Source organism: Anastrepha ludens, chromosome 6 (genome assembly GCF_028408465.1).
Source record: "Anastrepha ludens isolate Willacy chromosome 6, idAnaLude1.1, whole genome shotgun sequence".
Classification (NCBI taxonomy): domain Eukaryota; kingdom Metazoa; phylum Arthropoda; class Insecta; order Diptera; family Tephritidae; genus Anastrepha; species Anastrepha ludens.
The window spans coordinates 88953524-88969111 of NC_071502.1; the positions used below are offsets into that span (position 1 = coordinate 88953524).

The following is a 15588-nucleotide window of genomic DNA, read 5'->3' on the forward strand; positions in this document are numbered from 1 at the left end:
AACAACTTCGACACTACAGTTTATACAGAGGGCAGTAAAATGGATTGTGGTGTTGGAGCTGGTATATATTCTCATAGACTTAAAATTGAAAAATCAGTGCGTCTCCCTAATGCTTGCAGTGTCTTTCAGGCGGAAGCACTGCCAATTGGGGAAGCTTTTAGGTTACTAATCATAGATCCCTCTTTTAAGGGCAATATCGCTATTCTTTCGGATAGCCAAGCTGCAATCCAGGCACTGGATTCGGCGACAACAACCTCTAAGCAGAACTAGCCTAGAACAGAAGCAGAACTAGAAGGTGGTACCTTGAGTGAAAACCATAAAGTTTTCTTAATCTGGGTCCCAGAACATCGGAGCATTGAAGGTAATGAAAAAGCAGATGAACTGGCAAGAAGGGGATCTGCCATAAATAACGATCTTGCAGAATCGGATGCAGAGACCAGACGAAATGCAAAATTAGCACAATGTTATGGCCCACCTACAACCATAAGCAAATGTCAACCTTGAACAGCATGAAATGACGGAACGCCTGGAGACTAAAGGCAGTCATAACCGGCTTCTGGTGTGTCGGAGAACAAGCTGCCAAAATGGGCATACCTCACAACACACACTGACACAGTTGCGAACAACCGGAGAAAAAGGAAGCAATATTCCATTTCCTCTACGAATGCCCTGCCCTCTACGAATTTGCCTACCCTGGGCAAAACGCTGTTCGAGAGTCTCGAGCAACTGTCTGGCTTAGATGTCAACTACCCAATAACGTTCCTGAACCGCACAGACTGGATATAGTCATGCTGCAAATAACCGTTAAATAAGTTGGTAACGAGGATGTGGCAACAAAACGGTGCGGAAGCGCTAGTTGGATTCTGGATGAATCACCACATAAACCAACCAGCAACATTAAAACAACAACAAAAAACATTTGTTAAATCTACCTCCGGTTAGAAACAATTTTCAACAAAATCAACAAGGTAAAGTAAAAAGTATTGTAGAGTAGGCAATATTTTTGTCTTAAGTGCTTCAATTTATAATTTAAAATTTCAGATCTTAGTTATAGCTAGAGCTAGTGAGGGATTAGTACGTTCATATATGGTATGTCAAGATGCCGCGGAGGGCGATGTGCTTATTTTCGTAGACTCACATACTGAAATTAACCAGCAGTGGGCTGAACCTCCTGTCCACGCAGTAAAGCATGAAAACTCTACTACAGCCGTTCCGGTTGTGGATCTGATTAGTCCCTATAAGCTTGAATATAGCGCAAGTCCTTTGGTGCATTATGGCTTTAATTGGCTGTTACATTACAATTGCACCGCTTTGGCAAAAGGCACTGTGAAAAAAAATGAAGATTTTAAACACGTCCATTTAAAACACTAACAATGGCTGGTGGCTTATTTGCGGCAAATCGACAGTTTTTCAAACAAATTGGTGCTTACGATAACGGAATGGAGGGGGTGAAAATATTGAAAAATCTTTAAAAATATATGCGTGCTTCCACGTAGGACACATTTTCTGCAAAAAACGACGCTATTGCGACCACGAAACACAATTCTTTAAGTACCGTTCACGTATGGATGTACGAATACAACGAGTTTCGTTTACGTTTCTTTTTTATTTATAACCCAATTCCCCCTGCAAATAATTATTTTGACACTTGAGTGCTCAAAAACTCTCTTGCGAGAGCCGGTACATAAGAACTCGTATTGTCTTGGTTAAAGATGATTCGTCTGCCGAAAATTTCTGGCAAACAAATGGTTGTGTATCGCTCAGAATTGGCTGTTTTAAGTTTCTCTAGTGGGATAATTGCGACATAAGCAGAGTTCCCGAAAAACATGCGACCATTTGCTTTGCAATGCTTCTTCCGTAAACAACGTTTGTTGAATTAAGTTCGTATTGGAACACCCATATCGTCAAATTGCTGTTTTATTTTCGGCTCTCACGCATGGATGCAAGATTCGCCACTTGTTACGATATCATAGACGGGCTTTGAATCACCGCGTCTGAATTTCTTCAACATTTCTTTACTCAAAAAGTCTAAGTAAGTTGATCAATGCATTCCTGTCTCGATAATCTACGTAGAAAATCGTAAGAAATCAACGTACGAAAATTTTCACGACTTCACTCCATTAAAGCAAGGGCGACAACTGGAGAAGACCTGCATTTGAAAAGAAACTCCACGAGTGTCTAGGGTAGGTCCCTAGTACACAGATGGCTCGAAGACCACAAAGGCATAGACGCTGTAATTTACGACCCCAGAACCAAGCGGCCTGGGCTGATGGGCAGGTTTCCAAGGTTCTTCCAACCGGAAATGTATGACATTTGTCTATGAGCACAGATCAACTTAGATAGAAATCTCCGGATTGAGCGAATTGCCATTCTGAGTGATATTCAGGCGGCACTCATGGCCCTATCGTCCTGTAGGATCGAATCCTCACTGGTCCTTGAGTGCATCAAGAAACTTAATTTACTAGGAACGCACAATTGCATCCGGCTAATTTGGATCCCAGGACACAGGGGTATAACGGGGACCGCAAATGCGGACGCATTGGCAAGAGGGACTGCGGCCTCGCCTTTAAAAGGACCCGAGCCCCTCCTTGGTATGGGACAACACATCTCCAATGAGAAGCTCAGGTGAAGAGCTGGGGCTAAAGGAGATTTGCTGGTATCAAAACACGGGATTATGCCAGGCGAAATCCCTTCTTGCCGAACACCATCAGCAACTACGCGGTGTGGAGATCAAAGAATGAGAAGCCCATTCCATGATAAAAATCAGCGCAAAAAGTGGCGACGAATAGGCCACACGCTTAGAAAACCACCAGATAGCATCACGAGAGTGGCACTGAAAAAAGGAATAAACAAAGGTCGTAAGTGAAAACGTTGCACGTAAGTTTATGCTAAAAAATACCAAACTTTTCAATAAAAGCATCGAAACACAGCTCGAAAACGTAGTGTTACAAAGGCGCAAAATATAAAAGCCAACCCTCGTATTACTTACAATAATTTGCGGTTGGGTTTCATATTTCGTATGGTATGGATTTGTATGTAAGTAGCTGCTTTCGATTCACGCACACCTTGCGTAGTAATGAATAAAATGAAGTAATTCACCCCGAATCCAATGTTTTGTATGATTTGGCAGCACTGCATTGTTTTCCATTTCTTTTGAAAGCATTGCGTCCGAAAGTAAGCAAAATGGTTTAATCCCGACGCACGACGGTCAGAAGCCAAGCGTCCTGCTCCTCGCCCCAAATGGCTCAAACTGTTATGAAATTCCACTGCTTTTCAAAGCATTGTGCCTAAAGTATACAAGGTTAGGTTAGGTTAGCCTGGTTGACATTAGGCCACGAATAGGCCTTTTGGTCCCTAGCAATACCAGATGGAGACCAACCTCTATAAATATTGAAAGTAGGAATCCCAAAGTATGCAAAGTATAATACAAAAATTATCCCTACTTACACTTGTCGCTTGTGAACTAAGCAGCTATAAACGAAGACGCTTGTCTATCGCTAAATTGGTTTTACTTTCACAGAAAAATGTTTCCCTTGGCGGGCAGTGGAATTTTCTTCCGTTCAGAGAAGTGATAAATCGAAAGCAAAAAATATTTCAAAACTACTCGTACTTACTTTTGTTTCTTCCTCCATCATGTTTTAGTTCTTAATTTGCAAACTGTAAACACAAGCCAACTTATGTGTATATGTATGTATGTACATATCCGAATAGGCAAAACAGCTAATTGTGTATTCCAAAGACGTCTCCAAATACGGGTGGTATATTAATCGATATACTCGTGCAGAGATAAAGAATTTTAAGTCAAATGTTCTGCGTCAATTGTCGCTATTTTCCAGTACAAAAGCGTCGACTGAAAATTAAAATTCGGTTTTAAGGGCATAAAAATCGCCGTGGGATTTTACATTTTACCCCATGCGGCCTAATGAGAGAGTACATATTGAGGTGTACTCAAACTATGGCGCATACGACAGTTGGATGTTAAAGGGCACAGCAATTTAGTCGGATAACTAAACACATGCGTACATTCAGAATTTTTATTTGGACTTTTACTTTACTAAATTATATGTGAAGATATTCAGATTATTCCTATTTTTATTTTTCCCCCTTTTTGTGTTTGCATAATACGAGTAATAATACTAAATAACTCAAATATGTGGTGTGTGCCAACTGTAAGTTCTTATACGATATGAAAGACAATTTCTGGAACTTATAATCAACAGAGGGAGGTAAAAAAAGCTAATAAGCTAAAAAGCTTTAATATTTAAATAAATTTAGTTGGTTTTAAGTATTTAGTAACTATGTTTTCTATGGCGCTGTGAAAAAAAATGGAAAATGGAGAGTGAAATATTGTGATTCGATTAATTCATACAGATATGTTTTATATACATTTGGCTTTTGCTACAGAATTGGCAGGTACTGGAGTGTTTTGTATTAAAAAGATATTGGTGTGTCCTATGTCCCTGACGGATTCTTTCAAATTTATTGATGTCGATTCTATTGGAAATTCATCAACTTCAGCTTTTCAAATACGATCCGATATTTTATTTCAGAGAATTGCGTGTTTTATACCAATCGGTGCGTTATTAAAAGTGCATTAGAAAGACAATAAATCATGTATCTCTCTTCGAATTTGTAACCCAGAGAATTTCTTCTTGTATCTTACTTTGCGCACTCATTCACGTAACAGTAAATACCTAAATACGCGCGATATTTTTGTGATTAGTGTTAATTACCACAAAAGCACACAAATCACCAACGCTTACAGCTGGGACTGATTTGCGTGTTGTTTGTGTTTAATTGTCAATTGTGGCTGCTAACCCTAAAAGAAGGCAACAGAAAATAAAAAAGCACGCCACCGCACTCAAGGCATAGAGAGCGATGTGCGTTTGTACATTGATAAGCAATGGCAATTAATGCCTTTAATAAATGTTTATTACTTCATATAAATTTAGTTATAAAAAATAAAATGAAATAAAAAAATAAACATAAATTGAAATAATAAAATTAAATTAATTAATATTAAAAATGCATTAATAAAATAAGAAATACATTAAAATAAAATAATATTAAATTAAGTAAAATATAATAAATGGAACAAATAAAAAAGTTTAACAAAATTTTTTAAAATAATATAAAATTGAATTAAGTTAAACTAAACAGAGTAGAAATAAAAAAATGATTTAAAATAATATTAAATTAAATTAAGTTAAATTAAAATATTGTTTTAATTAAAATATTATTGGTTGGTTAGTTGGTTGATTTAAGGGTGACCCCGCATCGGAGTGCCACATAGACCGCAAGTTGGGTCCGTTGTGTTGCCCTAGAGCTCAGTATATTATATGATTTTCCCACCTAACCGAGATTTTTATTATAGATTTTGGCCCAAGATATATTATTATGTAATTCGTTTCGAGAATTTAATGAGAGATTCGATTTTCAGGTCCGAGAGTACTGAAAGATTTTGAATTGTTGGAGAAAATATTATTAATTATTTATTTTTATTAAAATACTGATTTAAATTTCATTAAATAAAAAGGAATAGGAATAGAATTAAAAAGTAAAAATTAAATCAAATAAATTCAAAATAAAATGGTTTAAGTTAAAATAAAATTAAAATAATTAATAATAGTAATAAAATATTAAAGAATAAATAGAAAATAAAACATTTAAATTGAACGAAATAAATTTAAATTAAATATAATAGAATGGAATAAAATACAAAAATTAAATAAATGGTTTAAAATAATATTAAATTACATTACTAAATAAACTAAAATAAAATAAAAAATTGAAATAAATTTTATGAAATAAAAAGGAATAGGAATGAAATGAAAAAATAAAAATATTATTTAAATAAAAAAAATATTTAAAATAGGAATGAAATAAAAATAATAAAAAAATTATTTAAACTAAAAAAATATATAACAAAATAAAACAGAAAAAATAAAATGAAATAAAAAACTAAATAAAATGGTTTAAAGTAAAATAAAATTTTAAAAATAAAATAAAATAAAACATAAAAGAATTAAATAAAATGAAGCAAAATTAAATAGTATAGAATAGAGTAAAATAAAACAAAATAAAATTAAATGAAACAGAATAGGAAAAAATAAAATAAAATAAAATAAAATAAAATAAAATGCAATGTAATAATATAAAATAAAATAAGGTAAAATAGAATATATAGCAAATTTAATCTATTTAATTAAATTAAATTAAATTGGATTAAAATTAAATGGAGTTAAATTATATACAATAGAGTAAAATGAAATAATATAATTAATATGATCATAATTAATAATAAAAATAAAAATATTAGGTAAAGTAAAATCACAAAATTAACAAAATTAGTTTTGATTGAATAGAAAATATAAAATGAAATTTGATTAAATAAAATGAGGGAATATAAAATAAAACTAAATAGAATAAAATACAAGGAAAAAAATTAAAAGAGGAAATAAATTAATATTAAAAACATAAATAAAATAAAATGAAGTAAAATAAAAATAAACAAATTAAATTTAATGAAATAGACAAGATAAAATAAAATTTAATTAAATAAAATGAGAAAATACATAATAATATAATATTAAAAAAATTAATTTAATAAAATGAGGTAAAATAAAAAAAAGAAATTCAATTAACTTTAATTAAATATACTAAAAAATTAAACAATTTATTTATAAAGGAATATAGAAGTAAATAAGATAATATTATTGGTGCGCAACTAAGTTCTCGCTGTTTTTTATGAAAATACAACTTTATTCAGGAAAAATGGTTACAAGTGAATAATTGAAAGTACTGCCCATCGCTGGCTACTACTTTTTCCCATCTTTCTGGTAGATCTCGTATACCGTCGCGGTAAAACTGTTCATCTTTTGAGACTATCCACGGATCAAGCCATTTTTTGAAGTCTTCATATGAATGTAACTGCTGGTCAGCTACACCATGCGCCATCTATCGGAACAGGTGATAATCGGACGGCGCAATATCTGTAGAATGTGGCGGATGGGGTAGGAATTCCCATTTCAGTGTTTCCAGGTAGGTATTGACGGATTTGGCAACGTGAAAAAACGACGTTCAACATCCCTTGGTTTTAACTCATAAGGATCCCAAGTCCCCTGTTTGTGAATCACTCCCAAAGCATGCAATCGCTTGGAAACGGATTGGCGGGTTACTCCTAATACTGAAGCAAGCTTTTCTTGCATTTGACATCCTCATTGAGCAATGCCTCCAACTCAGCGTTTTCGAAGGTTTTTGGCCTTCCTTCACACGGACGGTCGTCAACATTAAAATCACCGACTTTGAAGCGACGGAACCAATCTCGGCAAGTTGTTTCACTTAAAGCAGCATCTCCATAAACTTTTTGTAGCTTTCGATGCGCTTCAGCCGCCGTTTTTTTTTTTTCGAATGCAAGAGGAAAATCAACACTTCCCGCAAATGACGATTATTCGGCACAAAATCAGCCATTTTCACAAAACCAAAAGTATACCAAAATATACCAAAACAAAATCACTAATGTGTCGAAGCAGTTTGTTTATCATATGTCTAAGCTTGGTTTATGAGGTTTAGGTTATGTTAGAATCGACTAGCACACACTGCTAATAAATTAAATTAAATAAAATTAATTAAAATGAAATATAATAATAATGCTGAATTTAATAGATAGAATACAATAAAGTAAAACCAAATAACAAAATGAAAGAAAGTAAAATGAAATAAAAAATTAAAAAATAAAAAATAAAGAAAAAATTAAATTAATAAAACTAAAATAAAAAATAAAGCACTTAAAAAAAACAACAAAAAAAATTAATTCAAATTACAATAAATTAAATTAACTTAAATAGGGTACTTTGTTCCACCGAGGAATATATATATTCATAAATATATACATAACTAAAATAAATTTAAATAAAATGAGCAAAATTTAACAAAAATACTGTAAAATAAAATGAAGCAAAATAAAATTCTAAGACTAATTGTAGATACATTTCATTATTTATTAAAAAAGTCAGACTTTGATACATTCCTTTTATAATAACGATTTTAAAAATATGGTACTGTATCCACTAACTACGTTAAGCCATTAGCTGTGACATTGCTAAATTAAATCAAATGAATTAAAAAAAAATTAATATAAAGAAATAAAAAATTAATTAAAATAAAATAACAATTAAAAGTAAAAATAAAATAAAAATTAAAAATAAAAATAAAAGTAAAAAGAAATATTGTACAATATAAAAAATATAAAAACATGTTTTATACTTTCTATATAAGAAACGTATATATATATTAAATTAGCATTTAAATATTTTATTATCCAACTCCAGATACTGAAGACACATTACTGACACCCTTTACTTAACATACTTAAGCCCTAGGCTCCAAATAGGAGTTAAAGCAACCTATTACTAACTGGCTGTATAATTTGCGCAACATTTTTAAAATATACGATATTAAAAGCCGGGTAAAGAGGAGGAAATAAAAACGAAAGTAAAAAAAAAAAATGTCCCTTAAGTCACGCTGTCATCGCGGACCGCATTCTTAAAATAAAGGGTGATTTCGTAGCTATTATCTTTTTAAACAGTTGGTTTAAACAGATTACGCACGTTTCGTGTTTTCTTTCATTGTCAAACATCTTCAGTTTGGTCTATAATTTAACCATGAATCGTCTTACAAACGAGCGACGCTTGCAAATCATTGAATTTTATTATAAAAATGCATGTTCTGTTATGAAAGTTTAAAGTCGAAAAATTGTGTTCAGCGACGAAGCTCATTTTTTGATCAATGGGTATGTAAATAAGCAGAATTGTCGATTTTGGAGTGAAGATCAGCTAAAAGAATTGCAAGAGCTACCAATGTATCCAGAAAAGGTCACAGTTTGGTGCGGTTTATGGGCTGGAGGTATCATTGGACCGTACTTCTTCAAAGATGCTGCGAATCGTAACTGTGAATGGTGAGCGCTACCGTGAAATGATATCCAACTTTTTTTTGCCCAAAATGCAAGAGCTTGACTTGCATGACATGTGGCACATGCCACACAGCAGGCGTAACAATGGACTTGTTGAGAGGCGAGTTCGGTGAACATTTTATTTCACGTTCGGGACCTGTCAATTGGCCACCCAGATCGTGATATATAACGCCTTTAGATTATTTTTTGTCAGGCTATGTTAAAGCTCATGTCTATTCAGATAAGCCTGCTTCAATTAACGTATTGGAAGACAACATTAAAGCATTTATATGTGAGATACCGGCCGAAACATTGGAAAGAGTATGCCAAAATTGCACTAAGCGGATGGACCATTTGCATGAAATAATCGTCAAACATTAAATAATATGGACTATACTATCGATTTAAATAAAAATTTCATGCATTTTTCTGAATTTTTTTGAAAAACTTTTCTATAGATCTTAAAAAATCACCCTTTACTTGAAACCTGCTGATTCGTTGATACATATACTGATTAGCAAATTGCTTTTTAGAACCCCCTGCCAGTTCCTTCCATCTCTAGTCTACAATTAATATAATGATTAAATATTTTATGCGCACAGGAAGCCGATAGTCCGGAGATATTAATAACCTCCTGGTATAACAGGCAGTGAGTAGCTGTCTGGGCATTAGGTTCAAATGAACTCTCTGATAAGGGACCACTCCCTCTATACATACTTAAATAGAACTAAGTAATTTAATTTTAAATAAAAAGGTATAAATGAAATAAAAATTTGTATAAATGTATAATTTTAACTCAATCAACTTTTTTTGCGGACTTTAGAATCGATAAATTATTTGCCTGATTATTTCGCATTGATCACATTTGGGACAAAATGCTCTTTCAATTTTCGCGTTTGTGCAATGATATTTCTCACAGGCGGGTTTTCGCAAAAAATATTTTTAAGTTACTTAACAATTAAGTTGGGCTTACAACATTTGAAATGGCTTTTTTTAGAAAAAGTGTCACTCTATGTACATACACATATCCGAAAATATGCCTACCAACGTCAACTTACCCAACAGAGGGCACGTATCACCACTTGAGGCTTCATCGCGAATGTGAGTGGATCAAAGGCGCCACCCGCTTTGCCACCGCCATACGCGCCACCAGCATTCATATTCAGAATCTGAGCTAAGACATCCATTCTGTTGGTTTGTGTTTGTGTTTTGCGGGTGCAGCAATTGATAGTTTTATTTTAAATAATTTTATAGTATATATATTTTTTTTTTGTTTTGTTTTTTGTCCTTATGCAAATCTGGAAAAAATATGAGTATTATTTTATAAGCTATTTTCTTGTCGCTTTTGCAAAACTATAATTTGAAATATTTCCTTTTGTTGATTACAAAACCGAAAATACACACACACACGCATACGCACGCGTTTTTGAAACAACTTTAGAGGACGAACGCGCACATACACCTGCAACTGTGTCGATGGTATGAGGCACTACGGCATTCCAACGCGTACACATAACCGTTAACGCGCACTTATGCTTTCACATGGCAGTGTTAATGAAATTAACCTTTCCAAAGCATTTATGCACACAATCACTCACTCGCTTGACACTTTTGTATGAAAAATATTTACTGCTCAGAGCAGAATTTCGCACAAATTTTGCAAAATATGGAAATTGCGCTTGAAATATTTCGTTTTGCTTGTGAGTGTGTGGTGTACTTACATCTTCAATTATGTATGTGTGTATGTATGTATTGAGTTATTTTTTTCGTTTATTTTCTATTGCATTTATTTAAATCTCTTTCGCCAACATTCAGAAGTGGCCAAGAAAAGCGCGCCAATAATTCTCACTTCCCACACTTTTCTTTTCTATTCATTTATTATTTATTTAGAAACAATTTCTTGATTCCTACATACATATATTTTCACTATACTCGTATCACTCTGGCGAGTGGGTGTGTGTGTGTGTGTAAAATATTATTTATTGTAGCGACGCTCCAACAGCTCCTTACTATATGTGTGTATACTACGCTTATTCGTTGCTCGTTTGCTCGGATTGCAGCAGAGCCACTAGCCGTGCCTTTACAATAGCAGTACACTTTTTTCCGGAAACAAGAAAAGTACTGAAATCGTTGCGCGAGCTTTTCCAACTGTTTTCTTCTACCTTCAAATTTTCACGAGCAAGCCAATAGAACCAGTATCATAACTGTGTAGGGGTGTGTATGAAATTCTGCGCATCAATGATGCGACGAGTATAAATTGTGAGAAGTGTATATGTGTATGTGCATGTCCGAGGTGCCTTCAGGAGAGGTTGGCATGACTGGATGGCTGATAAAAGTGTAAACACATGAAAAGCTTTGCAAATAAGTCTTTGGGTGAATGAAAGCTCTATGAAGCTAAATTAATGGGGATGTGCGTTGGTGAAAAGCACTACCATCAAGAATTTGAGAATCACAAAAAGGGACAGCGACAAACTAACTGAGAGCTAAGAACTGCCAAGCTAAATAAAATTATCAGAGAATTTACAGACATTTTTACTAAACCGTTGGTTTTATTAACGGATTGGTGTTTTTGTTTTTGCTTTTTTTCTAGGCAAGCCGTGTGCCTCGAATTGCTCATTTAATTCGTTTAAGTCGTATCGTGATCACGTCTAACTAGCACGACGAAGAGAGGTGCGAGGAAAACGGTTTCAAATTCTGAATTTCATCTAATGAGTTACTGTTAATAGGTATTGTCAAACATTTAGTGGTAATTATGGCATGAAATTATCTAAAAAACTTAATTTTTTTAAGTTTTTTTTCATTATGGGATTATATACAGTTAGAAAGCCAAAAAAAAGCGAATTTTCCAGAATTTTTTCAGAGAAAACTTTTAAAATTATTGATCTAAAAATTTGTACGCATATTATGTTATCTTTTAACTGTATTTTAAGACTTAGTATTAGTAAAAATATTTATTTGGAAAGGAGCTACAGCTGATCTCCTCTCAAAAAAGACGTTTTGCGGTGACCTCTGTGTCTCTGAACTGGATCCTCTGAAATTAAAGAGCCAAACAGATTTCGTTAAAGTAAGGTTTAATCTAGTAAATAATCGAAGGAATAAGCAAATTATTATTTTTTTTTTGACAAAATGGCGGTTTCCCAAAAAAAAAAAAAATCGATTTTTGATCAAAATTTCGGGCTTAAATTGTTTATAAAAAAATATATATATTTATCGGTGAAGAAAAATCTTCGATTCATTACTAAAAAATATATTTAAAAAGCTCGTGTTAAAATTTGAGACCTTTCGGTTCAGCTGTTTTCGAGTAATGTTGGTCACCGACTTTGAAAACACCATTTTGAGTACAGCCTTGCACTTTCAAGCACTCTGAAAATATTCACCGTAATGATATTAAATTTTCTGTGTGTATTTTTAAATATATGTATGTACAGTAAGAAAAAACAATAAATCCATTTCGTTTTTTAATTCTAACTGTATATAACCCCTTCATGCAATCTGAATGGTGTATAATCATAGCCCTGCGTTAACTCAATTTCCGAGAATTCGCTCTCAGAGATAAAAATATTAAAAAAAGTACATGAATGCAAAACCAGTAACATTTGTAAGTTTTACAAACAACTGATTAAATTGTTGGCGGGAAAAATCAGAAAAAGGAAAAACAAAATCAGTTGAGCTACCGCGTATTAAATTTAAAAAAAAATAGAGCAAATTAAATTCAAAATAACGAGCTTTACATCATATGACTTTATTTTGCCCACAACAATTCGTTCCATTTCATCTTCGCTGTCAGCTGAAGATCATTCCATTAGCAATTGTTTTTTTGTATTTTCCTTGCTTCCGTCTATGCATATGTATATGAGATATTGCCAAATAAGTTAGTAACCAAGAAGTACATGGTACAGTTTAAAACACAAAAGATACCTTCAATGTTTTATTTTTACTTTGCGATCAGCTGTTTTTCTCACTTGCAAATGCTTACAAGTAAAAATTTAACCAGTAAAAACTTGCAACTTCCCCTCAAAATGAAGTGCCATTTTGCTCTCTCACTTTCCCCTACTTTGCAAGTTTTTTGCGCACATGAACACCAACAACAAATCATTTGCTTCATCAACAGACCTAATATCATTTGGCAAATGTACGTTTCTGTACGTTTATATAAAAGGGGCAGAAGAGGAAAAAGTAAGCAAATTTCACATAAAGTCTTGTATTTGATAATACAAGGTGCATACGATAGATAAGCGCATGCATATATGTACTTGTGTGGTCTTGAGGGGGACCTCTTATCAGTGGCTTCAAAAAAAGGTGTTTTTTCTAAATTTTTGTTCGAGGCGAAAAAAGCGACACACAGGAATAATCTTTTGCATTTATTTGAAGGCATGACTGAAGAATAATAAACAATTTTTTAACATAAATAAAAAAACAAAATGGCGGACATATGAGGGATCTCGCACAGCTTCTCGTTGCGCGCTAGTAAAACGGCGTGTAAGATTGCGGTCGTAGTTTTCACCTGAAACACAAAAGAAAAATATTGTCTTATTCAGAAGGCTTTCCCGCATATAATAGACTACTCTTGTATAAAAATATGATAAAATAAACACACAATTAATTATTGAAAAAAAGTGCTTTTTTCGCTATTTTTTTCAAAAAAGGTGTTAAATAACATTAAAAAATGAATTTTTTTTGTATTTTGTTAGTTAATTAGTTGCGGTTTTGAAAACGTGTTTCAAAATTTTCAGAAGGTAGAGTGTATACACGAGAGACGTTACACAGGCCAATAACTCCGAATTGAATTCCGCTATAAAATTTTGAGGGCATATTCTCCTATAATATATCTATCGATTGCAATAAAAAAAATCAATTTTTTGAAGCCGACTGATAAGAGGCCCCCCTTAACTTCCCGAAACGTTTATTATTTTCCTTTTTGCTCTTTTTTAAATAATACATAAAGGACTACAACTCAACACAAGAAATTAAGAGGGATGCAGTTATCGTCGCTTTATATGCAAATCACACCGATTTAGAAATCTCTAATTTTTTCTAATCTATTGCAAAACGTAAAAAACACGAGAAACGTTCTGACACTGTCCGATCTGTAAAATTTATTCAACAAGTTTAGCGATCATTGACGAGGGCCTTTCAAAATGAATGAAGGCCCTTGCGAAGTAACTTAATGTTTTTGAGGGTTTTATTCATCGAGTTTTTCATGAAGGCCTCCGGTATAAAACTACTTTATGCGCGGAAGACAGTTTATAGTATGTGGGAGTAAATACGAGAATAGCGAGTTATCCGATCAAAACGCCTTGTAGGCATAATTAAACAACCTGAAGCGCCTGAGATGTTATGGTTTTTTATAGTACAGAATAGCAGATGGCATTGAACAGAATAGCAGATGGCTATATTACAGGCTGGTTGTTGTTGTTGTTGTTGTATACTTAACCCTGTCAGTGTTGTGTAGATTACCAATCGTGTTTTTCTAGCTCATATAACGGTAGGCCCAGGAAGCTTGCTGTTTCGACAGGTAGGAGTTGAGCCTGCTACAGTATCCAGAACGGCATTGTGCCAAAGTTACGCGGTCCTCTCGGGGTAGCTGAAGCTCTCCATCTGCTGTGGGGCAGCGATTACGGCATTCGGAAGTCGGAAACTTTAGAATTTGTTAAGTGTCTCCCGATGAATGTCGTTAATTGTCTGTCTAAACACTGTCCGGTCGAGAGTAATTGACTTGCTTGGGAGGAGGCTCTGCTTCAAGCAGGTGTCTAAATGGGTGAAACCTGCAGTAGCATCCTAGTAGAAACTGTTTGCTGAGTAGTTTGTTGTCCTCATTCACAGGGAGCATCTGTGTTTCATTGTGAAGGTGTTGAAGAGGGGACATCAGGAGGCATCCCGCCGCTGTTCGATTAGCAGTGTTTTGGCATTTCTGAAGCTTTGTTCACTGCATATCACTAGTTCCAGGCGACCAGACAGGCGCAGCGTAGTTTAGAGCCAGCCAGCCAATTGTTTTAAATGTCGCCAGCAAAATTTTTTTGTTATTGCCCCAAGTGCTGCCGACAAGTGATTTGAGGACCTTGTTGCGATTTTGAGCTTTAGTGGCAATTGCGGTTGTGTGCGCAGAGATGGAGAGCAAATAGTCAAAGGTTACACCCAAAATTTTGAGATTGTTAACAGTCGGAATTGGTGTGTCATCGACTTTGACCTTGAGTTGTAGTTTCAGCGCCTTTGTCCAAGTGGTAAAAAGAGTCGCCGCGGACTTAGTGGGAGGAAATTGTAAATTCCTCGCAGTGAAAAAGCGAGAAAGGTAGGTGTTCCAGGTCTGTAAAGTTTCCTGTTATCATGCACTCAAAGTTTCCAGCCACTGTTATAGTTTTAGGTGTTGTGAGCAACAAAGGACAACAATCCAATAATCATAAGACACCCCTAATTTTTCAAAGTATTTTAATGTATAGATTTCAGAAGCAAATAAAAACTTTACTCATCGATTAAAGTAACAAAATTTATCTGTTTCATTACAGAATTTAGAACTTTTTTAATAAATACATAAAGAAAATTTTTAGCAAAAATGTATTTCCAGGCGTTTCAAAATTATAAGACACTGTTCAATTAAAGTGATCGTTTAACAAACGAATACATTTTTCGAATTTTTTTTT

The 15588-nt window shown here is 33.8% G+C and overlaps 1 protein-coding gene across 3 annotated transcripts in view; it reads right to left on the minus strand.

The window, feature by feature from the left end:
- Positions 1 to 11110, minus strand: part of LOC128866348 (synaptogyrin) — a 46163-nt gene extending 35053 nt beyond the window's left edge. Inside the window, exons 1-2 of one of the 3 annotated variants that reach the window (XM_054106994.1) lie at positions 10961 to 11110; positions 10009 to 10248 (exon numbers count right to left, since the gene is read on the minus strand). In XM_054106994.1, the coding sequence (XP_053962969.1) occupies positions 10009 to 10137 (129 nt within the window). In that variant the 5' untranslated portion in view covers positions 10138 to 10248; positions 10961 to 11110. Of the gene's footprint in view, positions 1 to 10008; positions 10249 to 10671 lie in introns of all 3 variants that reach the window. The other 2 variants (XM_054106993.1, XM_054106992.1) reach the window with 2 other exon arrangements.
- Between the last annotated feature and the right edge of the window lie 4478 nt (positions 11111 to 15588).